The sequence below is a fragment of the Lepisosteus oculatus genome, chromosome 15 (genome assembly GCF_040954835.1).
Source record: "Lepisosteus oculatus isolate fLepOcu1 chromosome 15, fLepOcu1.hap2, whole genome shotgun sequence".
NCBI lineage: Eukaryota > Metazoa > Chordata > Actinopteri > Semionotiformes > Lepisosteidae > Lepisosteus > Lepisosteus oculatus.
Window position 1 is genome coordinate 16,938,958 of NC_090710.1, and position 26,035 is coordinate 16,964,992.

Here is a 26,035-nt window from a genome sequence, read left to right on the forward strand (position 1 = left end):
TTTGCACCAAATAATACACCACATTCTTAATTGAACGCTGTTAAGAGAACCACAACTGAATAGTCCTATTACGCATTTTTTTTAAACAATTCTTCCACACTAAATCCAGAATGCTATAATAGCATCTATATCTTTTGATGAACACTAAATTTGACACCTGGAGAGTTCATTTCCTGCCCATTCAAACTGATCCTGAGTTGAAAAAAAATCAAGTATAATGGATCTTGCATATAGGGAAATTCCAGGGCGAACCGTACTTTGCAACAGAATTCAGTCTTCCAGATCTGTCCCATGGATTAAAGAAACAAAAAAAGTTGAGATTTTTTTTTCAAATTGAATGAAACTTGAATGTGCAAACTGAACATCTTCACGGATGAAAGAAGTTAAATTCCAGGGAAAAAAAACGCAAAAGTAATCAAAACTAAAGTATGCCGATTGCAGAAGTACTCACACCCTGCGTCAATACCTGGTGGAAGCACCTTTGGCAGTAATTAAAGCTGCCAAATTCTTACGGATAAATCCCCCGTTTTTCTTTGCAAACTTGCTCAAGCTCTGGCAGGCTGGCTGGCTGGGAATCGCTGATGGGCAGAAATTTTCCTGTTCCACTTAAGGATTTTTGCTTTCTTCATATTAGGCCACTTCAGTGTAGCTTTGGTTATAGGCCTTTGTCCCACTGAGAGCCGAACTCTCATCCCAGTCCCACATCTTTAGCAGACAGAAGCAGGTTTTCCTCTAAGATTGCCTATACAGATGATTCTTTTTCAGAATGTCTGGTTTTATAAATGATGAGCTATTCTTATAATTCTTATGTTAACACAAAGTTAGAATATTTTGCATACATAGCTCATATGTTGTTCTGGGTTTTTCAGTTTTATCATTTTAAACAGTCTACAGTACACTGCTGAATTTGTTCTTAGGTATATCTCATTCAAAATAAAGTAATGTCCCATTTTTACTGCAATTGCATGGAAAAAAAGTGGGAAAAAATTCTCTGGACTGGAATATAAAAAAAATGTGTATGAAACTCACATTTTCTATCAGTTTATTATCATTAAACATGCCTATGTGAAAAATTCCAACGGGTGTTGGAACAATTGGAACAAACAATTCTGGGTTAAAGGCTTTTAACACAGTTATTAAACGTACGTATACAGCTAGTGTGAAAACATCCACTTCTGAATTGAAAATTCTTTCGACTTTTTATTGAGGTATCACAGCACTCTGCTTTTAAACAAGTACATATATACACTTTCACCCCAGCGAATATGAAAGTTAATAGTTACATTGATGCCAAGAAACAGCTTAGTGATGTCTTAGAGACCGTCTAGATCAGTCCATGAGTATCCAATAATACCGTACCACGTACTGATGCAACGAGCTGTATCTGGCTTCACATGTCCATTGTAATGGAACTGTAGAACAGAAATAAGAAATAGAATATTTTTTGCAATTTTTAAGTTGACAGGAAGACCCAACAGGCTCACTGCCAACACTGCACAAGTAGGAGTTCCTCTTCCAGCTTAAGAAATCATCACCATCACCGTGTCCGTGGCAGGTTGTAAACTAAGGATGTTCTCCGACCTGTCTTGTGCTGACCGGGAGGTGTCAGAAAGCAGGACATGAGGAGACAGAGCCAGCAGCAACAGCTCTTCCCTCCTGGCTGGAATGATGGGGACTGCGTGGTGCAAACCAGAGGCTGGACAACAGCTACAAGGGCACAGAAGGAAATCTGTCAAGTACAGCTCTTTCTCCTGATGCGAGTTCCTTTCACCGGTTTGAACTCTGGAAACGGCCCGATGTCGCCGAAATGACAAAAGAGGAAAGACGGCAATGCCCTTGGTTTTGGTTTAAGGTGATGCATAACGGCACTGAAGCGAGCCAATAACAGTCTGCGCTTGACACTGCAAGGCTGCAACAAAGGATCGTCTGACCTGTGAAGGTTCTAGAAATTGTTGTGGCGCTCCAAATCTTTCACAATAATTTGCATCCACTTTAATGTATACATTTATATATCAGGTACTGTATATAAATACACACCCCTATCGAGTTATGGGTAGTCCAGCCCATACGAATGAAATAAAAGGAGCAGCTCCTCTACCTGTAATATTATCAATAGTAATAATAAGCCCTTACACTTGTATAGTGTTTTTCTGGACACTCCACTCAAAGCGTTTTACAGGTAATGGGGACCCCTCCTGGGGATGCGACAGCAGCCATAGTGTGCCAGAACACTCACCAAACACCAGCTCTCAGTGGGGAGGAGAACAGAGTTATGAAGCCAGGTCATACATGGGGACTATTAGGCAGCCATGATTGATAAAGCCCAGGCCAGGACAGTTTCTCTATCATCCGAAGGATGGCACCTTTTTACAGTATAATGTCCCCATCACTACACTGGGGCATTAGGACCCACACAGGCTGCGGGGTGAGCACCCCCTAGTGGCCCCACTAACACCTCTTCCAGCAGCAACCTTAGTTTTTTCCAGGAGGTCTCCCATCCAGGTACTGACCAGGCTCACACCTGCTGAGCTTCAGTGGGTAGTCAGTTGTGAATTGCAGGGTGAGACAGCTGCTGCCTAAAAGAACTCCTGCACTCCTGAAAGTAGCTAGCAGTGCATGCAGGACTGATGCAGCTCATGCAGATACCCAGGTAACAGTGCAGGGCTGAAGCAGTTTGGCAAAGCCACTGAAGCAGGTGTTCCCCAGGAGAGCTAACATTCGCAGGCTGACTCAGACCTACCCGGCCCCAGCCTCACTTTGGCTACTATCACCCATGTGATGGCACCAACTGTGCCAGAACCGCTGTGAATTTGATCATAAGACGTGCCGTGTTGTACAAGGTGTTGCACAACAGGTACTCCAAAGCCACCTTGTCACTTGTCAACGCTACCCCTACACACACACCCCTCTGCTGTGCTCCAACATAATTGCCTGCTTGAGATACTGGCACGCAGATGACACCTGTGCAAGAGGATTGCACAAAAGGCTTCTAATAACAGTTCTGTTTAAGTAACAGTCTTCGTACAACAAAAAAGGAAATTTTGCATTCATACATTGTCAAGTACTCGTGCAACTGTTGACAATACTTCAAAGGCTTTAGAAACCACCCATGAATTCCTCCCTGGTAGACAAACCTTTGATCCCTTTAAAACACAATCATATTTAAATACTGTTTAGACATTTCTTTTAACATGAAAGCTGTGCAAATTCATATGGCTTTACTTAAGGATAATAGAGGTTAACAGTGTTTGCTTGCCCTGTGGAACAAAAACCACAAAAGCATCGCAGGACATCTAGTGATGGTTTAAAAATATTTTCTGCACACACAAAGTTACACATGCAGATGACTTTCTAATAAAATCATTATTTTTCAGCTGCAGCTAAATAATTAGGTCGTGAAATGTAATTTTGAAATGTTACACTCCAGTCTCGTGCTAGACTGAGACCAGTGTTGGTGTTGAACAACTTTACACTGTTCTGCGTTTTTCTTTAACTCCTTCCAACTACAAAGAAAATGTCTGTCCGTACACGACAATCTGCATTGAGATTTTTTTAAACGGTGAAGCACTATCAGAAAGCAGGATATTAGGAGAAGCCAAACCAGCACAAACAGCTCCTTGTCTTCCTGGTTCAGCTATAATCACACATTCTGATACTGCCCTACAAGACCTCTAGTTCAGCATTAATCTCAATGCGTCTTTACACTCCAGCAAAGTCTTGCTACAAGGTCAGCTTTAGTATTTATTTTTCACGCTCACAATTTTGTATATCTACTTAGCTTGGTTACCTAAAATAAAAATACAATCAGAAGAAAAAAAAAATAAAGTGGATTTTTTTAAACAGACAATTAAAAAAAAAAAGGGTTTGATCAATTTTGGACCCAGCCACTTTACAGTTCAGTATTCTCTGGACTTGACTTCAATGAAGCCAGATGTCTAGGTTTGCCAGCACAAAGAAGAGGTAAGAATTTGATCATTAGACCTCAAAAGCGATCCAGTGCAATACTGACAGACGAGCATTGCAAGAAGCCCTAAATGACGAGCAGTAGGTGTAGAGTAATGATGCACATCTAACAGACGAGCCATAATTAGGATTCGCTACATCACATTTTGGCAGTAGGCACATCCACTGAATGCAACCTAGAGATGTCCTTGCCTGGCACATGTATAGCAACCTTTTACTTAAGAGTCTTAGACGTGGGCTTCTTTTAAATAGAAGAGGGGATATCATCTCCCAGACCAGCACCTCACAATGTCTCTATCATGCTTAATTATTGCAGCCTACATTTGGGTAAAAAATAACTAAAGGTCCAAGTAGAGGGATCTGGAAGTATTTGCTACAGCAACCAATGCACAAAGCGTTCTTTCCAATCCTCATCTTGGGCCAAGATCAAGTATACCCACTCACAGACAGGACAATAATAAACTGGAATAAGCAGCTTGATCCCAGCATGGGGTGGGATGATCTCTTAACACGGAAGCTCTCAGCACAGACAAGGGCTCTGCACATCTTGTTCCTCCGAGAGGTGCACCATACTGCACTCACTAGGCTGTTTCAGTCTTAAGGGTTTGTGGTTCTTCAGCTTGTAGGCAAGGGTCATAAAGATGGCATCAACGTGTTCCTTCTCTGTGGGGTCCCTTGCTGAAGTCTCAAAGAGGGGAAAGTTGTAGCTGTCAGCAAGCCTCTGAGCCAAAGAGGTGGAGACCTGACATCTATCCCTCAGGTCACACTTATTACCGACCAAGATTCGGGGCACCAGGGGAGAGACGGCGTGTCTGCCACACTCTTCGATCCAGTCTGGCAAGTTCTCAAACGTCGACAGCTTAGTGATGTCGTACACGAAGATAACGGCGTGCACGTTCCTGTAGTAGTGCTCCACCATGCTTTTACGAAATCTCTCCTGGCCCGCCGTATCCCAGATTTGTAACTGAAAAGGAAAAGACATTTAGAATTAGGATGTTTTAACGACTAAAAACGTGAATTTCACAGGCTGTGGCAAATATGTAACTTCTCTGTAATTCAAGAGAGGGATACTGTATGTGGTTGTAGTTTTCTTTTAGTTTGCTGATCAATCAAATTTTCTTGTGTCCCTTTTCTATGTAGGGCTCTACAAACTACAGTTCAAAGCCCCTTCGTAGAGATATTGTAACGGGCTAGAGAAGTTTCGTTTCAATCACAAGGATCTAGGTGCAAGCTACAAAGATATTCTGTTATTTTAATTAACATGCTAGGTATGATTAGCTCTATCGCTACGTTTCATGCATTCCTGTAAATATGTACTGCACATATTGATTGAAGGCTACAAAGGGGATGCCATCCCATACGGGCTCCTTATGTGAGTATTTGGTTGCAGCGACCCTCTAACAATTTCATTTCCATAGCATCACGATCAGACATTCTCCATATAATATTCTTAGTCCGAGGTGTAAACGCAGAAAACCTAGCACCGTAGGCTGTGCTTAAAAAGTGAAAGTGCGAAAACGGGCTGCAGTAAAAAAAAGCTCAACTCGGTAAATAAAAAAAATTCTGCACATATTTAGCTTTTCTCATCTTCGGTTTCTTTTACAGTAAATAACTTAGAATAGATAACCTGAACATATTCACGTATAGCTGTAGGTTTAATACATCCTGCATTGTCAATGATCCATTTTATTACAGGAACACAAGTTTTATTTGTGCTCTGATTTGGAGGGTATTTTGTAGGTGCAGAAATAGGCCTTAACAAAATATTGCGAAGAATTAACCTAATTTAAAACAAAAAAAAAAACATTTTGGGTGCGATAACCTCGACTGCTGCGCTTCTGCGTGAAGCAAATCAATAATAAAAGGTAATTAACACCTTCCCCCCAACTAAGTTCATCCTTTATATTCAACCTTTATACTAGTTGGTTAAAAAAATCACTCTCACCTTGATGTTTTCTCCATCTATCTCTACGGTCCTTTCTCTAAAATCCACTCCGATTGTAGCCTCTGGATTTTTCAGAAATTTTCCACCGCAAAACCTGTAACTCAGGCAGGTTTTCCCAACGTTGGAGTCACCGATTACAATTATCTTAAAAATCCTTGTTTGCAGACAGTCATATTCTGGATGCAAATCTTTCGTATTAGTCCTGTTATGCAAAGCAACAATACGGTAGACATTTTCGTTTTCCTTAGCCATTGCAGATAGACACCCACCTCAAATACCGCGAGATGTGGGGAGAAATAAGGAGCACGCGTGGAGTCGGACCTGAAGTCACTTGGCAATGTTGACAAACTGTGCGTGGAGTTATTTCCAAAATATGGACGTCACATCGTCCAGCCAACTGGCAAAGATTACCGTTCCTATCTCATGATCTCAGTGTACCAATATACGTAAATGCTCTAAAGATATCCAACATATTTGGTAAGGTCATCAATCATGCCTTTATAAATGGTCTGTGAAATCACAGATAAAGTTTGTCCAGCTGCAACGTTGTATAAATAAGACAATTTCCTATTATAATATTAGATACGATGGATGAACATTTTTCTAGTTTGCTTTTCACAGCCTTTAGAGAGCGTTTTGCTATTGTAAAACAGGTTTTCTCAGATAATAATGTACATAAAACCACTTGTTTTCTGAGTATTACCAATATTCCATCCAGAAAATCACAATGACCCATACCAGTAAGGCGTCTAACTTTGGTAGCTAAGCATGCATTAGGATTCACGCAAGGATGGAGCAAGAACAGATGATTCTACAGTGAACAGGGACCAATACATTTTAATGTGACTCTGAAAACTTTGGCTTTGTTTCGTTAGCGAACTCGTGACCACAAACCTCACCATTCATCTTCAACTATTCTGTATGAATAGTTGAAGTATGAATGGTTTTTCACTGCTTTCAATAAACTCTAGAAAAACTAAAAACAATGAATTGGGTTCATTTCTTTCCTGTCAACCAGCTAGCTTCTTAACATTTTGTTGTTGAAAGAAGTAAAGTTGTAATGCTAATCATGCCGGTTTTGAAATATCTTGTCTGTAAAAATTCCAGGACTTCAGACTCTCTATTCAGTAGTCCACCAATTTGTAGGTCTACTCAGAAATAATCTATATCAGTTTATTCTTGCATTAACTGGAACAATTTAACACACAGTGGGTTCAAGAATTACTAGTACCCTTGATAAGGATGAACCAAATAAGCTGTATAAAATAAACCGCACAGACAATGAGCGTTGTTTAATGCCCCCAAATGGGAAACCTACAGGCTATTATTCTTATACACTTATTTTAAAACAATTTGAAAAAAATGATTACTATTTTTTCTCAAAAACAGGTGTCAAAAGCATTGGATCCCGTTTCTTGTACTTGGTGCAACGTCCTCTGGCATGGGTAACAGCACAAATGCTTTTCTTATAATGTTTAATAAGTTTGGAGAACACACACTGGGAGGGATTTTGAAAAATTCCTGTAAGCAGAAATTTTCCAGATCCTTGATGTCCTTATGGATCAATTCCCAATGAAAAAAAAAAACACTCCTTAGGACCGAGTCGTAATTAAATAATCAGAATTACATTGCAGATTTAATTTTGATTTTCTTTAAAAAAAATCCAGAAGATATCCAATAATGTTGACCCCTATGTTTTTGAGAAAAAATACTCTTACTCCTTTAAAAAAAAGTTTTGAAATAACCATTAACCATAAAGACCAATACTTTCAAGGAACAAAGAGACAAAGAAGAAATATCAAACATATTTTTCCCCCCATTATAAAAAAAATACTTTGTAAACAAACACTGAAAAATGTTGCATTTTGAGTACAAAATAATTTATTACAGCATTACATAAATTGGCAATATTGTACAGTGAAACCTTTTAGGAGAATTCTGCACACAATTTGGGGGACAGTAAAATGACAGGGGGAAAAAGTGCTGTAATATAGGTCTCCCCTCCCCCTCCCAAATCCAGTAATAACCAAACAAAATTCACAACAACTGCTATCCACTTAATTCAACAAACGTCTTAACACTTGAAGTGTCTAGGAACAATGCAGACAATAACCGAGTAATGGAAATAACCACATCAATTGTTCACAGAGGACAGCAAACATGAATAAACCTTGTGAAAACAACAATGATGGAGCCAGTTAAAAAGAGCATTTTCAAGCAAGGTAATCTTTAAAGACCCTCCCTCACAAAATAAGTACTTTTTACCAAGACCTATTTTTTGCATTTTTGCTTTCTTTTTGATAAAAAGGTGAACAAAGCCTCCATCTTTATATTGAGGTTTAAAAGTCATTAAAATCACTAACGGCCCTGAGAAGGGTTACAAACAAAACATGCTCAAGTATGGACTTGTTGGATTTTGCCAATATCAGATAAAATACCATTTTATAACGCATGTTAACAGTGCAAAAGGCTACGGCATAAGACCACATAAAAACAGTGTATTGAACTGATTTATTTTAAATTAAAACTGCAGCATTTCTTAACTGTGTTAATGCTTAAGGCTAATATTTCTTGAAAATGATACTATGCATCTAAGTGACTAAAAACCCATCTGCAAAGACAAAATGTGCACAGCAATTAGTTACTGCCGCAGTTTTAAGACAAAGCTGTTGAACAAACATTCTTTTCACATCCTGTATCCAATGAAGTTTATTAAGAAAGGCATCAAGCAATCATGCACCTTAGCTACAACTGACCATGTGGTGTAATGGAATAAAAACCTGGGGCTGAAATGGGAATAAACAGTGGTGTTACAGCTTTGGATTTCAATAAAGCCCTGCTTTATCATTCACAAAAAACGAATCGCTTACATATCTTCTGATGTATTCTTTGTGGAGACGTACAGTGTCCAGAAACCATATAGCGATGGATGCAGAAGTAAAAATAAAACCATAACAAAAAGGCAATACATTTTCTCTTTCTTAATGGAACCACCTCTCCCCCACCAACGGCCTGGGGGAGGAAAAATGACAATTATGGCAGCGCTTTAAAAACAAAAAAACAGCACAAAAAAAACTTCAATTTGAAATCATTTATCAAAGCACAGAAGTCTTTTTAAATCCAGGACACACAGTTTTCTACCACATCCTTTAAAAAGGAAACCTGATCTATCTCCAGCAGTTACAGGTCAGTGGTGCTCAACGTCTCATACCGCTGCTGCGGGCTCAGATTTCATTGGACAGCACCTCGTGGTTAATAGTAGTGTTGTTCAAGGAGGCGGGGCACTTGTCATCCTCGTCCGCGGGAGGCAGGAAGGCGGCTGCCAGTGGGAAGAGCCGGTGGCACGCGGAGCGATAGTCCTCTGCCTGAGACTGGCAGCTTCCAAGACTCCCCTCTAACAGTGCGTCTAGGACCCTGGTGCAAGTCTGAGGAAACAGGCGAGGTGCCATATGAACAAAAAAGAAACATTCTGAATAACTGCCGTGCCTGAAATCCAGTTTGCAGATAGGGTTACTGTTGTGTTATGAATGCCTAACCAATACAACACAATTTCAATGACAACACGTGAGGTGAAAAAAACAAAAATCAAATGCCTGTAACAGCTCCGAAACACACACTTTGCAAATCACAGAGTAGGTCCTCACGTGACATACTTAAGTTGCTATCAAAGATTTAGGGAGCTGTAAATAACTCGCTTTCTTACTGCTCCGAGCACCTGACGCATGGTTTGACAGAACGATGATATTACCTTGGCATTTCTGTCTGACATTGTCTCATCCAGTCTCGTGGCTATAGAGATTGCTTTCTCTTGCCTTGTGTTATCCAGAAAATACATCATCTTGGCACCTGCAACACGGTATTAAATCTATATTTTAAAATTGAAATAAAAGGCAGTGCCTGACATCATGATGATAATTTCATATGCCATTTAAACATTAAGGCATCTGAAGTTGAAAAAAAACATAGAGCAAAGAAATCCATTTAGAGACACTGTTAAATGTCAGAAAACTGCAATTTCAAATCAGAGTGGGCTATCCCTACCTGAAAGTAAGTGTTGGATGGAGTTTGATTTTTTCTTTAGGAATTCATCGTTGAAGGCCTCGTAATTCTTATTGGCAAAGATTTTCTTCATTTCTTGAGACAAGACTTTGTGCACTGTTTCATGGAGGTTACTGTGATCCGACACTAAATGAAAAGAGTAATCAGCAGATGATAAGATTTGCATGTGTCTTTGAAGACAGGCAAACAAATCGACACAAACTCCACTGTGGCTCTACGAAGTAACACTGACGTGTCTGGTTGTCTGTCTACGAATGAAAATAGACTCACCTGCTTTCGAGAACCTAATCAAGCACTCGTGTAGCCATGGGCTGTCTGCATCAATGGCAAAGGCTCTTTTAACCGACTGCAGCATCAGGAGGAACTTTCCTGGATCACAGCAATGAGTCAAGAATAACTCTAGTTATCAAAGTACAACATACAAAAACATACATTTGAAATAATAATTGTATTGCTGCCTTTATTCTTCTATTGCTCCAGATGTTTCTTTAAGGTCTCATCCTTCCCAGTGCAAAGCAGGGAATGTTGTAAATCAATATGATACACTAGTAGTACTAGACTATTTCAAGAAAGCATAAAAGCATTTAAAATAGAAGGTGAAGGTCAAAAATGGAAATGATTTAGGAGGGAGGATAGAAAGCTCTTCTGGACACATAGTGTGTCTGGAACTAGCTGTCCAGCTACGATGCTGAAGCTTGTTCCTTTCAATCTTTGAGGAAACATTTGGATAAGATCCTCAGGATCAATTAGCAATTGGGCTGAATGACCTTTGGATTTTTATAAATCTGTTGAATGTAGTGGATCAAATCATGGACGCTCTTACAAATTACTTCGTTTCTCACAATAACAAAACAAGGCTGAAGGTCAGTATGTCCACTGTTAATTTATCATTCACCTCTTTTTAAGCATGAGAAATATATTGTGTAACACGAGTACAGTACCTTTTCTAAAATAAATTTCAAATGCTAGGAGGTGTGTGTCTATACAGTCAGCCACAAGGTTTTTAAGGGGTGTCAGGAATTTGATAGCCTCTTCTAAAGGGTTTTCAACCTGTATGAACAAAGAGCAAGCACCGCAATGATAAACATTTTTTAAAAAGCATTTAAACATTTTAACAAATACTTGAAAACCATTGATCTTGCACAGTCATAGGTTTCCTGTTACACATCCTTAATGATGTGTTAATGAACAAGGAGGTCTCTAAACAAATACACACAGAGCAGACAATGCCCTAATAAAAGGCAGCTTTTGAAGTACCAATATAACAAGAGCATTTTGTAAATCAAGTGCTCCACTTTAGCTTAACAAGGTGCTTCAATTTCTGGGCATAACAATCGAAATTTAATAATCAACTGTAGCATTTTATGTGCTTGCAGATATCTGCCTAAAAACAATAAAGTCTGTAACTATTATTTTTTACATTTTACCCCTTTAAATTCTTTGCGTTTTTGTAGAGGAAGTCCTCAACTCATTCAGTTTTTTCATTCTGCTCTGTATGTAGGCCTACATACTGAAAGCTCTTGACCCACAACAGAAAAAGTCAAGCAGCTCAGCAATCAGCAGTACTAGCACACGAGAGACATAATGGAAACTTTGCCAATAGTCAGTATGTTAAAATATACTTTGATAGAAAAATGAGAATTATTTTAATAACTAGACATATTTAAGGTTTTTCTGAAGGTCTTTTACAGCTGTTTACACAAAACATTAAACATATTTACCTAAAAAACACCCCAGTGACTGGCTGTAAGTATTATTAAAATGACTTTATTCAGTTTTCCTCAAATAATCATGAAAATGAACTACTGCACATGTTAACATGTTAAATTCTAGCTATTCATTATTCTACAGTCAGTAATGAAAAACATTAAAGGGTATTATGAATACTTCTGCGCTGAAACGCATGGCCTTAAGAGACTGTTATAGCAAACATATTACGTTTAGGGGGTGATGCGTAAACAAGGAAAACTATTTTTCCCCTTCATAAAGAAAATCACCGAGTACCACTGTAGAGAATGGAGCTCGTACCCTTTCAAGCTTGTCTGGCACAAGTTCCTCCTTCGGCCCGCTGGTCTCCTCCTCCTCTTCATCCCTCCTCTTTTTCTGGTTCTTCTGTTGCCTCTCCCGTTCCGCGTGCCGCCTCTCCTCCTCCAGCTTGGCTTTCTTCTGCGCTCGCCGTTGCTTGCTCAGCATCTTCTTCAGTTCCTTGGCCGACAGGTTCTCTGCCCAACAGCAGAGGCACACAATAAGTTACCAGCGGGGACAGCACCACCCGCCTACAAGCTGTCTCTGTTGAAATGTAAATACCACAAGGCACACAGAGTTGTTTCTGCAGATACATTCTTTGAAAACTTACATTTTACAGAAAGCAAGAAAATAGTATTAAGAGTACAAACATGGGGCAGGTGCAGGCAAGACTTGTAAGATAAGATCACTTTATGGGCCATATACAATTTCTTGCATTAGGAATTTGTCTTTTCCCCTACCCCAGCTTGCTCTCCATGAGACACACAGACACAGACAGGGAGAGAAGCTTGGGGTCAGAGCGCAGGGTCAGCCATTTATATGGCGCCCCTGGAGCAGTTGGGGTTAAGGGCCTTGCTCAGGGGCCCAACGGAGTAGGATTCCTCTGCCAGCCGCAGGATTTGAACCGGCAACCTCGCAGCCACAGGCGCAGAACCTTAGTCACAGAACCACCACACCGCCCTTTTTTTTTATGAGATTAAAAAAATTAAAAGTGCTACATGGTTCTAGATTTTTTTAAATAATGATAGAACCTTTTTGTCCAAGCCATCATTATCTGGGTAATGGTCTGTGTGCAGACTAAACAAAAATGTGACTTGAGATCAGTGATTTGATAAGCGCTGTGACCTTTGATCTCTCATGACAAATGACAGTAAATGACAGTAGTAAATCCCCCTGTGGAGAGAAACTAGATGCAAGAAATGTAAAAAACACACCAGAGTTTACTTCCTGTTCTTTGCTCTCGTTCGTAAGAGGATTATCATGTAGCTTCAAGTAGATTTCTATTGCACAGCGTGCTGCTTTGAAGTAAAAGGAGTGTCTTCTGAGGACATCCTCAAGTTTGAGGAGGTCCACATAGGCACGTAGAGTCATCTTCCTCATGCAGTAGGTATGGAAATCAAACTGGTCGTCTGTGATCTCAAAGAAGTGCTGCCGAGGACAGAACAGATGTTGGTCACTGTGTGTTTGCTGTCTGCATGAAAGTTATTAATTTGACAGGTGAAGTAACATTGAACACCAAAGTAACAGGAATATGGATTATGCATATATCCCGTTCATAGCTATAGTTTAAAAATGACAGCTCTGAATTTATTATATTTGTCACAGAATCAACATTCTATCTTAAGAATGTAAACTTTAAAGATGTGGAAAACATGTCTGAACATACAAATCAGATGAGATTTAAAACTAAAGTCCTGACTCTTCACAATCATAAAGAAATCCCAGGGCGTTTCACAAGAGTAGGGGTGCTAACCCCTGTGTCCTGGCCAAATTTCCCCCTGGCCTTTATCAGTCATGGCCTCCTAATAGTCCTCATCTATAAATTTGGCCCCATCACCTGTTAATTGCTTTGAGTAGAGTGTAAGTGTAAGGATTATTAATACAGCTATAATTATTCAATAAAATAATTAAATCAGGTCACTGCGGATAAACATGTTCAATTAAAGGGAAGGATAAAATACACAAAAGTTGTCAAGTTAAATTGTGTCCGATTGTGCACCTGAAGAATAGAATGATCTATCTTTGCGGACACCAGTAGAATTCTTTACCCTTTCTACTTCATGACACTTCTTCAGAGCCTCCCCGTACATTCCAAGCCTTTGATAAGCAGCAGCACATTCCGTCTGGAACCACATGCACTGCATTTCGTTTAGGTTGTCCATCGCAGACGTGCCTTCCTATGTATGGAAACACGTTTTTTAAAAACATTTTCAGGTCTTTTACAAATAAAAAAATTGTATTCCTTCTCACAAAAATGTGATGCATTTTATAAAGTATGTGAAAGACATTTAGTTAAGTAACAAAACTGGAAACAATGCTCCAGATGAATATTCATCATTTCATGTGAATATTCATGTTTTTACTCACACAGAATATATTCAGAAGTATTAAACGTGGAACATAAACTATTGGTTCACATACTGATTGGTTACATTTTCAATGCCTCTAAATATGCACAAGCACTATCAACGTATGTCATCTGTCCATGCAAAACAAGGCATGAACTTTTATGCTTAAACAGAATGCACGGATATTTCAGTAACAGTACAAACATTTGAAGAAAACCATCGTATTTTATAAAGCTTAACATGCCCATCAGAGAGGAATGCCACAACACATAAATGCCTCATTGCTTACAGCATTAATGTTTAAGAGAAGAAACAAAAAAAAAGACTAGCCCTAAGCAGAATACTCCTGGCCCTGGAGATCCACCCCTTCTCCCAGATGAGCTTTGAATTACTCAATCAACACTTAATTAAACTAATTAAGCAAATAGGACCTTCTAATTGTTATTTAAAGTTTGGAAATCTATGATGATGAGCTCTTACCCTTGTGAACTTGGAGCACATCTCCTCAGCTTCCTTTATCATGCCAGCTCTCAGCATGTATTTTGCACACTTTGAGTTGATGAAGCGGTCAGCTGTATCAAGGGACTGAGCTTCATCCATCCATTTTGCAGCTTCTTTTAGGTTGCCTGAATGCTGTTTAACAAAGGTTCAGCACATTTGTTTTTCACGTTTAACCTTAATGTCTTGTGAATTTAACTGCCATAGCAAACTGAAGCAGACAAATGTTTTCCATAAATACAAGTGAAGGATATGATGCGAAACAATGCTATTTCTCAACATTAAAAAAAAAATCTCCTAACTCACCTCAAGCACTAGTAGGATAGATTATGCTTAATATATCTGTCGTGAGACACTGATCAATGTGCTTGTCCACTTGGCATTATTACAGAACGAGCAAGAGCCCAATTGATTACCTTATAGATTTTCGCCTTTACATAAAACAATTCTATTAGAGTCGGAGTGCTTTCAATGGCAGCATTTATGTATTCCAGTGCCAAAGTCCTCTTGCCCAGTCTGTCAAAGTGCTGTGCCAGGAAATAGCGAACCCAAAGCAGGGTTGTTGGGGGTTCCTTTTCACCGCTTGCTTTAACGACAAAAGAAACATGAAGGATAAATGAATGAAAAGACGGGAATTTCTATCTTCACAAAAAGATGTTGTCTTTATGATTAAATAGCCAAAACAAAAAACATGAGTTGCACAGGTTTTGTGTTTAATTGTTCCATTGTATAGACACAGGACTTCAGGCAATTGTTTCACATGTTCACAATGTGAGCCGTTAAACCTTATTTTACATTATATAATATGGTTTTAACACAGACCTATGAAACTCAGGGTAAAACTCTTTTATGACAATAAACTCTGCACTATATTTTAAGATGCAATGTTGACTGGTCTGCCCAAAAGAGATGGGTGAGCTATCATTCTTCACTGTATAGGAAGAGTGTTTCTTGTTAATCTAAAAATAGCAACTTTTGATAAAGCATTAACTTTTATGCTTAAGATATATTAAGATCAAACTCATTCTGTGACAGATGTTCCTGTACTTTTATGTTGATGTTTATGTTATGTTGATAAAAATCCAAAATAGAGATAAAAAACTTCGCAAATCACAATAGTTACAAATCACTTACCATTAGGGCTAAACAAATCGCACGTCTTCAAAGAAATATCATAGCCAGTAACAAGTTCTTGTATTACAGAAACCTGTCGAACAAAAGGTCAACAATTCTCAAATTAACGCACAGATCAAAAGAGTAATCATTACTTTTTTGCAAGGTATTTGGTTTGCATTATGTAAGCCTTTTGGTTTATCTTTTGCAATTTTACAGGATCTTACTTTTTCCAGACTGCTGTACAATGACTTCAAGGTTGTGAACAACGGGGGACAACCTTTGCTGAAATGTGTTCGTAAATATTTATCAATCTTTTCCCTGAATTTTTCACCTGAAAAAACAAAACAAAAGTTTTGCAAATGTAACAAAAGAAAAGAAAGGTCTTTATTTCCATGGATAATATTTAACGAATGCTGTTAAGCTATAAAGATCACGATGTACAAAAACAATTACAGCAGACTAGTATAACACAAGTCAGTACCGGGGTTTTTCAAATACATTTCAAAGCCATAAGAATTTTTCTGTAGGAATCTGTACACAAAATCAAACAAAGTGTTTAAAAAGAAGAAAAAGTCTCTTAACAAAATGGAAGTCCATTTGTAGTTTATTCCATAAAGTCTATATGAATACTTATATGAATACTTCAATACTGTGGACGTTTTATAAGCAAGCACAATAAGGAGGTATATAATAGCATCTCGGGTCTCAACAGTACATTTCTATAGCAACAAATAACAGAACACCCGTCGCTGCCATAGAAGAGAAAAAAATGTTTAGGTGATGCTTACATACCACAAAAATAGGAGGCAGTAAAGAGAAGGGACAAGTTTTACCTGAAAGGAAATTCAACGGCAGCCTCTTTGGAGAGACTGCTCTGGGATACATGTTTCCAACCTCCTCATAGATTTGCAGTCTCTTCTCCACTGTACCTTTTTCAGAAAACAGAACTTGTTAGAAGGAAACTCAGACACTCCAAACAAACTTATTAAATCATAAGGTATTTTACACCCACATTAAGAAACAACTAAATTCACTATAAAACTGTCTTACTGGTTACAGGTTTCTGACTTACAGTAGGATGCTTTCCCCTAAAGTCACTATGTGGCTTTCTGAGATATGTGGGTATTGGCTTTGTGGGGAAAAAAATATACTGTTTGTGATTTTGGCTACTAATGAACCCTTTGACTTTATAAGCTTTAGTAATTAGTACCACAGACGATAGCGGTGGTATATTAATATTTCTATAAATCACTTTATCTATAAGTCTTCTCAGCATTTGTTAAATGCAATTCCAGCTGATAGAGGTATGGCAGATACTATATTCTAATTTTAAAAGTAAATCCAAAATAAAGAGTCAAAGGCACAAACAATAACCAAAGAAGACCTCTCACAAAAATAATAATGCAATAATCCAAATTTGTACTCGTAAGTGCTAAACCAATGATAGCTTACATCTCATAGCATCAATACTTTAAGGACAAAAATTCGGACTGTTTTTCTAATTTCTTTTTTTTTTTTCAGAAGAAAATACAGTGCCATGAAAATATGATGAGTAGACACTGAAGCGATTAGAACATTTTGCGATCATGTTAAATATTTTCTTTTGCAATTGTTCTGCTAACACACTAAAGCTACAGAAAAATTAACTTTCCAATCCAATGCATTACTATATACTCAAAAGAATATTAATATTCACAGTAACTCCAATAATAGCCCTAAAGAGCATCCCAAAGGTGCCACTTACTTGGCTGGAGAGCTTGTTCAAGGCCCTGATAGTAAGACCAGTTTTCTGCATTGCGATCAATCAGAGCTCGGTAGACTTTAGCAGCTTCTTCTAGCTTTCCCAACTTCAACAGCATCTCACCTATTAAAAAAAAACAACAAAGTAATTTGAATATGATCTCTGTGTTCAGATTTGCAATGCGTGTTATATGACAAATAAAGTAATATGTCTCATTACTTTTGTGACCTGTTTCATGGTACCGATATTAGAATAGAAAGAAATTCATTCCTTTGTACCATACATGGTTTTCATGTTTTTATACTAAAAGAAGTGATTTAACCGAGAATATTGACAAGGAATACTTTTAAATCTGCTACAAAATCCAAAGCAAGTTTGAAAAACTGAAAAGGAAATCAGATGGGAGTATTTAAATCCTAAAATAAGATTCTTTTAAAAAAATAAGAGAAGTACACAGAGGAAAACATTTTAATCTTCATAACAATTAAGAATTACTATGATAACAGACACATGGGAACAAAGAAAATAAAATGAGGAAATAAAATTGTGGGAAATCTTGCCTTCAAATTATACAAGTAGATACAACGCTGAAAGATTAGGAGACCATTACTGGGTCAAGAGTACTGATCCCTGGCTCACCCTCATATGGCAATATTGTTAAAATGTTAGTAATTTGACCTAACATTGTTTTGCTGTAACCCATAGCTCTTTATGAATGAAAAGCATATGAACTGCCTTAACAGGCTAATTCATGAATAATTTACCTTTTATTTCTTCTACCATAAGTTGATCACATATCTGCTTCTCATATGTTTCTATGTGTTCTAAGGACTCTTGAAACAAACTGCCTTCTCTCATGACTTCATTCTGGTAGAGCAGCAATTCACTGTACTCGTAGTCTATTTTATTGGGAGGAACCTACAAGTAAAATGAAATAAGGCAATTGAAATAGTACATTATTTTTCTTGGCACAAAGATACACTACCCAATACCCCACACAACAAGTGATAAAGTCATCATTGTTCTAGAAAATAATCATTTTTGAGAAAAGAAAAGTGGTTTTAACAAGCTTGTCTTGTGTCTCATGTTTTTTAACCTCTGTCATCCATCATAAGGAAGAATTTGTATCAAAGACAGTTGCTTGAAAAACAAATATAATTATGTGACAAGCTTGGTTTGAGCTCTACAAATTTTAGACTCCCAGGGTCAATCTTCACCATTTCATTTCATCCACTAAAAGCAGATTAAAGATGTACAGCAAAAACTGAAATAAGAAACAGTAACATTATTTATATAACATTACCAGTAACATTTTCTTACACCAAACCCCTCTGGAAACACATGGAATATCCCTTAACTAATGCAACCTTTTATCAGCCTGGTTTTTCCTTGTTTGCAGAAGCCTGCTCTTTTTTTATTACAGCAATTCAAAAAATAACTTTTCATTGTTAGGAAATTACACTGGTGCACTCACTAGAAATAGTTAAGGAGAGGGTGATAAATCTTGAACACTGAATGAAACCTTAATTTTATTAATTTACATCTACAATTAATGATATTACAATCTATAATTGTAGCTACAGTACATAATACCTTGCAATACAAAGCACAAGGACTAACAACCAACAAGCAACAGGTGCTTTGAGATTGCAAGCATTTACTACAAAGAGTGCAAAGTAGACTAAACCAGCAGTTCCCAAACTTGCTCCAACTGGATACCCTACCATTAAAGTTTGTGAAACAGCACCAGCCGTGCCATTAATTTACTCAATATATAGCAAACATGAGTTGAATTAATTAATAAGAATCATACAGTTTATATATATATTACAGATGTTTACTGAGGTCAGATAATTTCTTCATTATTAATTGAGATTTCCATATAGAACAGAGTGTCATAGCATGAGGTTAAGAAGAGAGCAGCATTGCTTGGTGCCTACTAATTGTGTTGAGGAACACGCTGCTCAAGAGCATGGACAAGGAACTTTGCTGGGAAGTAAATTGTCAGATATGATTTGTTAGGAAGCAAATAAACATGCAGTGCCCTCCATAACGATTGGGGCAGTGAAGTAAAAATGGCTATTTTTGCTGTATACGTAAGCAATTTGGATTTAAGTTGAAAAGATTAATACAAGGCAAGAAGTACAGAATGGCACCTTTTATTTCTCAGTATTTCTGTGCTTCCTTCTATATTGTACTGTTTTAGAATAATAGTACTTTTTTGTGCTCAATCCCCCCCGTTTCAGGTGATTGTAGGTATTGGGACAAATAAAGTTCAAGTAGTATAAATGGTTAAACCTTCTAGAGAGGTTAGATAAGAGTAAAAACTGATATCCTTCACAGCAGTTAACAAAACTGAAAAACTGTTGTTTGTTTTCCCTCACACTGCGGAACACAAATCAATATCAACAAATAAAACATGCCATTTAATGCTAGCTGCTGTGAAGACACAATGGTGCTTATTATCCAGTGAATCAGCAGCTAGACTGCAAAATCAAACCAGAACAAGAAGAAATTTGTTCTCACTTGCTGGGTTTTCCTGAACTCTTCCAGCAGTCTTAAGGCTGTGTCATAATCCTTCAACAAATGATAGGCAATGGCATAGCCGATCCAGGAAGCTCGCTGCGTTGGTCGTAACTGCAACAGCTGGTACCTGGTTTCCTAAGGACAATGAATAAAACAAAAAAGAAGTTAACAGTAATTAAGATGTATAAATATATACTGTGTATATGATTGGCTGAGTTTTGAGCACGATTTCCCTGCTTAATGCCCTGGTGTGACCTTAGACGCTATCCTCTCAGCACTCCTGTGGTAAGAGCCCACTGTCACACCAGTGGAGGACAGTCCCTCCAGTCCTAGGAGCTGGGTGAGCAAGGCAGACTGTGCTGGGCTGAGCTGCACTTGGCCCATGGTTAGAAAGCTGCAACCTCCAGCGCTGATAATTCTTCACCTTTACCAAGAGCTAAAAACTCATAAATTAAATAATACATTGCTCCCTATTAAATGCTCAAAGATCAAGACAACCCTCGTGCTCTCAAATACTGTGGAGAGCCAGGCTTTTCTGTCCTACAGAATGAAGAGCCTAGGCAGGCAGATTTGTATAATCTCTCTTTCCGGTGTTTTTGACTTAGTTACTTTCTTTTACCATACATATTTCCTCAATGCTCTTCGGACCAAGTGCTTCACTCGGAGCGTACCTGGACTACAATAGATCCAGCACTGAATAATGTTAAATGCCAATCCAGTCTTCTTATACATCTGCAAAGAAACATGCTTTCTCATTGTTAGCCCTAAGAAATGCCTTCACATGACAAAAGCCTTTCTTTACCTTTTCAACAGTTGGCTGAATTTAAGCTTAAAATAGCTTTAAAATCAATGCAAATTATTCTTTATCAAGGACAGTTCATACTTTTTTTAAAATAAAAAAGGCATGTTCAAAAGGGGGCAATTGGATGACAAAGCAAAGATGCCCAAACCAGAAATAAGGTCAGGCACACTGGTTCACTTCCATGCCACGCAATTACTCCAAATCTTTGCAGCTCTACATGCAATGAATCCAAACATTTTATGCAAAACTAACCATAAAAAGCTTGTAATTTGAAGAATGATTTAGCTGCAGAAAAGACTGGCACAGAAAAGCCTTGCAAAAGCATTAATCTGAGTCACTGAACACATAAGTAGTTTTTAATGTCACAATGGTAACAGCAGTCCTACCCTGTATCCTTCCAGATCACGCATTTGTATCTGCAACAGAGACAGGTCTCGCAGAATCTGCAGGTTGTCTTTGTCCAGTTTGAGAGCGTTGCGATAGCACTTGATGGCCTCATCATACTTCTTATCAGATCTTTGGAGAAGCCCATAGACATGCCAGCCTAATCACACTGTTAGTTAAGGAATAACCTCAGGTTCAGGGATACCCCAATACAACATGAACAGAGAAACATTGAGTGAAATGATATTAAGTTGTGAAGGGACCGCAGGTCAAGTAACAATCTAGATGAATGGCTCAATTGGTAAACACACTTCCTGTGAGGGCAGTCTGAGTAAAAAGTTTGAGTTTGAGTCGTGCTACGAGCTGACTGTGACTGGAATTCCCCAAGGAATGGCTTTGTATCAGCAGCTGTGAGGCTAGGATTAGTTAACAGAACTCTTTCAGCTCCAGGTTGACATCGGGGGAAGAGGCTCATCTGTTCCAGGTCATGCAAGACTTCTTGTGTGCCATCACAGAGCTTGTAACACGTCCAAACAAGCATGGCTTGATGGGTAAGAACTGGCAAAATTCAATTCCTGGAGGACCTTGTGTCCTTTGTTTTTGTGTTCCATCTCAACTCTCACTTACATGGGTGAATTATATATTTAACTGAAAATTGGAACATGTCTAACCAGGTTGCGAGGTGGTTCTGAGGCAAGTATACTTATTAGTTGCTTTGGGTAATACACTGTAAAAAAAAAAAAGGCCTTCAGCAAAATCCTATAAGTGTCTACCTAATAAAATAATTAGGTTAGTTGACTATAAATCAGAAGACACAGGATCCTGCAGGACCTGATACGGATATTGAGACTCCTGGGAGAGTGGGATTTTCTGACTTTCTGGTTGGTGCTATCAGCCAAAAAGTCAAGACAATTGAAAATTTTAAAGTGTGTGTTTATGAAACCAACCCAAAAAATGATTAAAGGTGGTAAGAGAGGCATGGGTATGGAACCAGAAAGCATTCGATGTTTTAAAGGCATTGCCGAAGAGATTTAAAGACGTTTTGATTTTAAGGAAATTCTACACATCCATACCTTATTTTCTCCTTCATTTTCAAAGCAATTGATTTATTGAACTATGATCATTTTCCCACTTTCCTGTATTAATGGAAGCAAAATTTGATCTACTGGTATTTCCCAGAAACACCACATAATATATACAGATCAGAATGAAAGGATAATGCAAAAAACCTGCATGTCAAAAATGTATTTTTATATTACTATTGTTTTAAAACAAGTTATCAACATTTAGCGTAACATACCTAACTTTATTTATTCTGTATATACACCAAAATAACATGCCACATAATATTTCAACTTTATCGTTGTCAGCTAAACAAAATTACCACATTAATTCTATTCCCATGGAAGACCCATAATCAAAAGAAGCCTGTGTGAAAGAACAATCTGGATCAAATTAACAGCTTGTGATCTAAAATATGCCAGTTTTGCTTATTTACAAAAAAGTGTTGCAAAAGATACAGACGTGGCTTTTCAAATCGTTGCGTAGTCCTTTCCTGACAAACTCATATGCATCGTCTTTCTTTCCTAAGCAGTTCAGAGTAAGGCCTTTCATTGCTAAAGTTTCTGTAAACAAAAAAGAAAACAGAAAACATTTTATTACCATACATGGATGAAAAGCATTGGGAAGCCCCAGTGAATGCAAACCACACCAAAGAAGAATTTCTGAAGAAATTCAATTTTTTTCCCCTCAGATCCAATACTGGGCTAACACCTGGTACATGAAAAACTATAACACGTGGTCAGCAAAAACAAACTATAAACACAAAATGGGTAATGCTGTGTTTGAAGAGGCTACTTGTGAAAAAAACTTTAGCCACATCATTCACATTTTCTAGATAATGTGAAGAAGAAAAAAAAGGCTAACTAAATGTTAGTAAATATAATTAAAAGCTCAATTTAAATCAAGAAATGTTTGGTTAAAATTGAACAATGCACTACTAGGACCTCACAGTGCAAACCTCTGGTCAACATGTTATTAAACAAGTAATAGGTTTATTCCATGCTGAAAAAAAGAAGAAAGAGAACACAACGTATCGGCCGTGGAGCCTTCTTCAGTGGAGCCTTCTTCAAGAAGGCTCCACGGCCGAAACGTTGTGTTCTCTTTCTTCTTTTTTTCAGCATGGAATAAACCTATTACTTGTTCCTTTGCAGCCTACGCATGCTGACGCAGCTACCCACCTGATGTTATTAAACAGATAACACTACTCTGGAATTAGTTTGGAGAAGAGTCACATTCTGGGACTTAAGAGAAATGTCCTTCACTGACAGATTGAAGGAAATGATTTAGTCTTGAAAAGAGATGTCTATGAATGGATCCCTACGCAAAATCCTCAGAGGCATGGACAAAGATAATCCAATGAATTTCGATCAGAATAAACTGCGAAGCATTCACCCAAAGACATACAGTAGGTGTGAGTTATGTGGAAGTGCATTAAAAACTGAGAACAGGAAGCACTTCTTTACATAAAGGGGTGTGGGTGTATGGGTTCCAGCTGAAAACAGATGGATGAGCTCTTGGGTTCAATTAGTCTTTATCAAACGGGCCGAATGGCCTCCCCTAGTTGTAACCTTTCATATGTTCTAATGTATCTTGAAACAAAAGGCAAAATGATGCTAAACTGCATCGAAATTCAACATAGACAAGAGACACCCCAAAGTACTGCCAATGACACTCCAATAATGAGTGCAATATCACATGCACACTAGTGCTCTCCAAACACCTCTAGATACTTACGGAGCACTCATGATATTTCCTAAAAAAATAAGTGATTATGGCTGCCAGCCAGGATCTGATCTGGGTGGGACCTGACCTTTTTATGAACATAGCTTTCCAGTACATTATGGTCCAATGCTAGTTTAATCCTCTGAGTTACTTCCTGTAAAGAAACACAGCTCATCAATTATTTCCTTGAATCACTTGAGAGGACAATGACTATCTCGGGTGGGCAAGACGGTCTGTTTACTCCTAGAACACAGAAAAGATAATAATGTTTTTTTCTGCTTCCAATATTAGAGGTCATAGTATTGCTATAGTCAAGACTAAAATTTATCTCATCAGTATACCAAAGAGCAATTCACCATAAGACTGATGAGGTGGGGCACATTTAAAGTGAAGACAATGAAATGATCACATTGATATTTCTTTTATCTTCTTCCAATTAACATACCTCCATGCTCAGCAAATTTTGGATTAGCAAGAATCATCTTGCAAAACTTCAGTCCATTCTTGTACTGCTTTTGCTCGTAACATTTCTAAAGGAAGAAAAAGAATCAGAAATGACAAACAACCTGGAGATGTTTCTATACTTCCACTTCTGCGAAATCACTTTGGAAATAAGAAATTTACTAAAAACAGAGCTTTCAAGGTTTGACAATGCAGGTCAATTAGCTTATCATGTATTAGCTGAGATCAAAACTGTTTGCTCAGCTGAGCTTTAAATTTCATTAACAGACCTTATTACATTGTAATGCACTTATTAACATTAACAATTAAGCACGCTTGTCTTAAAAAACTGATAACAGTTGCTTTGTATAGCAAAGTTTTATAGAGCTGATCTTTTCAAAGACTATTTTGTAGGTTATAGGCATTCTGTTTTATTTTTATGAGAAATGCTTATGTCAGACACACAGTTACTAGAGAGGCACTTGTGACAGAAAATAGCAACTTCGACTTGAGGCCAAGACATAAGACCTATATATAGCCACTGCTCTGAGTGGGCAGTTTGGAAACATGTGGCAGTATAACATTTGATTTCAGTTGCAACAGAGATACTCTACCTATAAAAGTCCAATCTCAACTTAAAACTCTATTAGCAAACCAACATTTAAAAAAATATAGCGGTAGACATATTTAGGCAGAAGAACGGTTATGGGGTAAATCTTTCGAAGAACGCTAGTCTTCAAAAGATTTACTTCATAACTTTCGCTGAATTTCGCGTTTTTACACGAAAATAAACCCTTAAAGACGAACCTACAATAGAAAAGACAGCTCTGTTCTGAATTTCTTGACAGAATACCACAATCGACTCTCCACTACAGCAAGAAAGGGCTGTTACTAACAGTCAAGAGAACAAACCTCTATTTACACAGTATATCCTAAGAAGATATACACAAATACATGTATGTAATGAAGTAAATTTATGCTCAATTGTTTTAAGAACATAGGGACCAAAATTAACCTCGGTTTTCTGCAACCTCCGCGACTACAATTTCAAGCCTAAGAGGACCGTTGTCACTGAGTGTCCCATACCATGGACCGAAACATGTAGAGATGATACTAAACACCCTGCATGCTGTCAAAACGATATTCTGTCTTTCTGTATCCGTTAATCCATTACACATATATCATGTGTAATTAATACTACCCTTAGACCAATGGGTAAAGCAAGGCTTTTTTTGGCAGCTCTCTACAAACTTCCGAGGTGGGGGGAAACATTTCACTAGGTAACTTCATTTTTGCTAAACAAAACCCTTCCATCTCATTCTCCACAAAACACATTCGCAGGCCTGTCTTACATCTCTCTGTGGGACTCACGGCTAATGTACAACTTATACATTTTCACTCTCTACTGTATTTCCCTTCTGAGTTCTTCAGTCTATTGAAAACTTACCAGGATCCTCTTAAAGAGGTTACTCTCTTTGGGTGGCAACGAGACAGACGGCATGGCACCAGGGAATGAAACCTCGCAAATGTTAAAAAATGAAACCGCGACCGTATTAACTTTCACTCCTTAACTGCAGAACTAATTCATTCACTTCCCCGTGTTTTTTTCACCCTCATCTGCACATACGTTCGTCTCAGCTCACCAAGATGGCAGCCGTCGACACTCCAGTGAGTTTGCGCAA

General features: G+C 38.0%; 2 protein-coding genes across 2 annotated transcripts; both read right to left on the reverse strand.

Moving 5' to 3' along the window:
• Positions 1-1,019: 1,019 nt before the first annotated feature.
• On the reverse strand, positions 1,020-6,208 carry LOC102697452 (ras-related protein Rab-33B). The gene is made up of 2 exons (XM_006639074.3): positions 5,909-6,208; positions 1,020-4,927 (listed from the first exon to the last, which is right to left on the reverse strand). The coding sequence occupies exons 1-2, from the start codon at positions 6,158-6,160 to the stop codon at positions 4,484-4,486; spliced, it is 696 nt and encodes a 231-aa protein (XP_006639137.1). The 5' UTR covers positions 6,161-6,208; the 3' UTR covers positions 1,020-4,483.
• Positions 6,209-7,771: 1,563 nt separating this feature from the next.
• Positions 7,772-26,029, reverse strand: LOC102687716 (N-alpha-acetyltransferase 16, NatA auxiliary subunit). The gene is made up of 20 exons (XM_015363937.2): positions 25,801-26,029; positions 24,358-24,442; positions 22,649-22,753; positions 21,131-21,288; positions 19,943-20,077; positions 18,181-18,334; positions 17,420-17,539; positions 16,509-16,604; positions 15,900-16,006; positions 15,694-15,766; positions 14,976-15,145; positions 14,542-14,694; positions 13,762-13,890; positions 12,928-13,141; positions 11,996-12,189; positions 10,909-11,017; positions 10,238-10,336; positions 9,950-10,093; positions 9,657-9,754; positions 7,772-9,333 (listed from the first exon to the last, which is right to left on the reverse strand). The coding sequence occupies exons 1-20, from the start codon at positions 25,852-25,854 to the stop codon at positions 9,133-9,135; spliced, it is 2,598 nt and encodes an 865-aa protein (XP_015219423.2). The 5' UTR covers positions 25,855-26,029; the 3' UTR covers positions 7,772-9,132.
• Between the last annotated feature and the right edge of the window lie 6 nt (positions 26,030-26,035).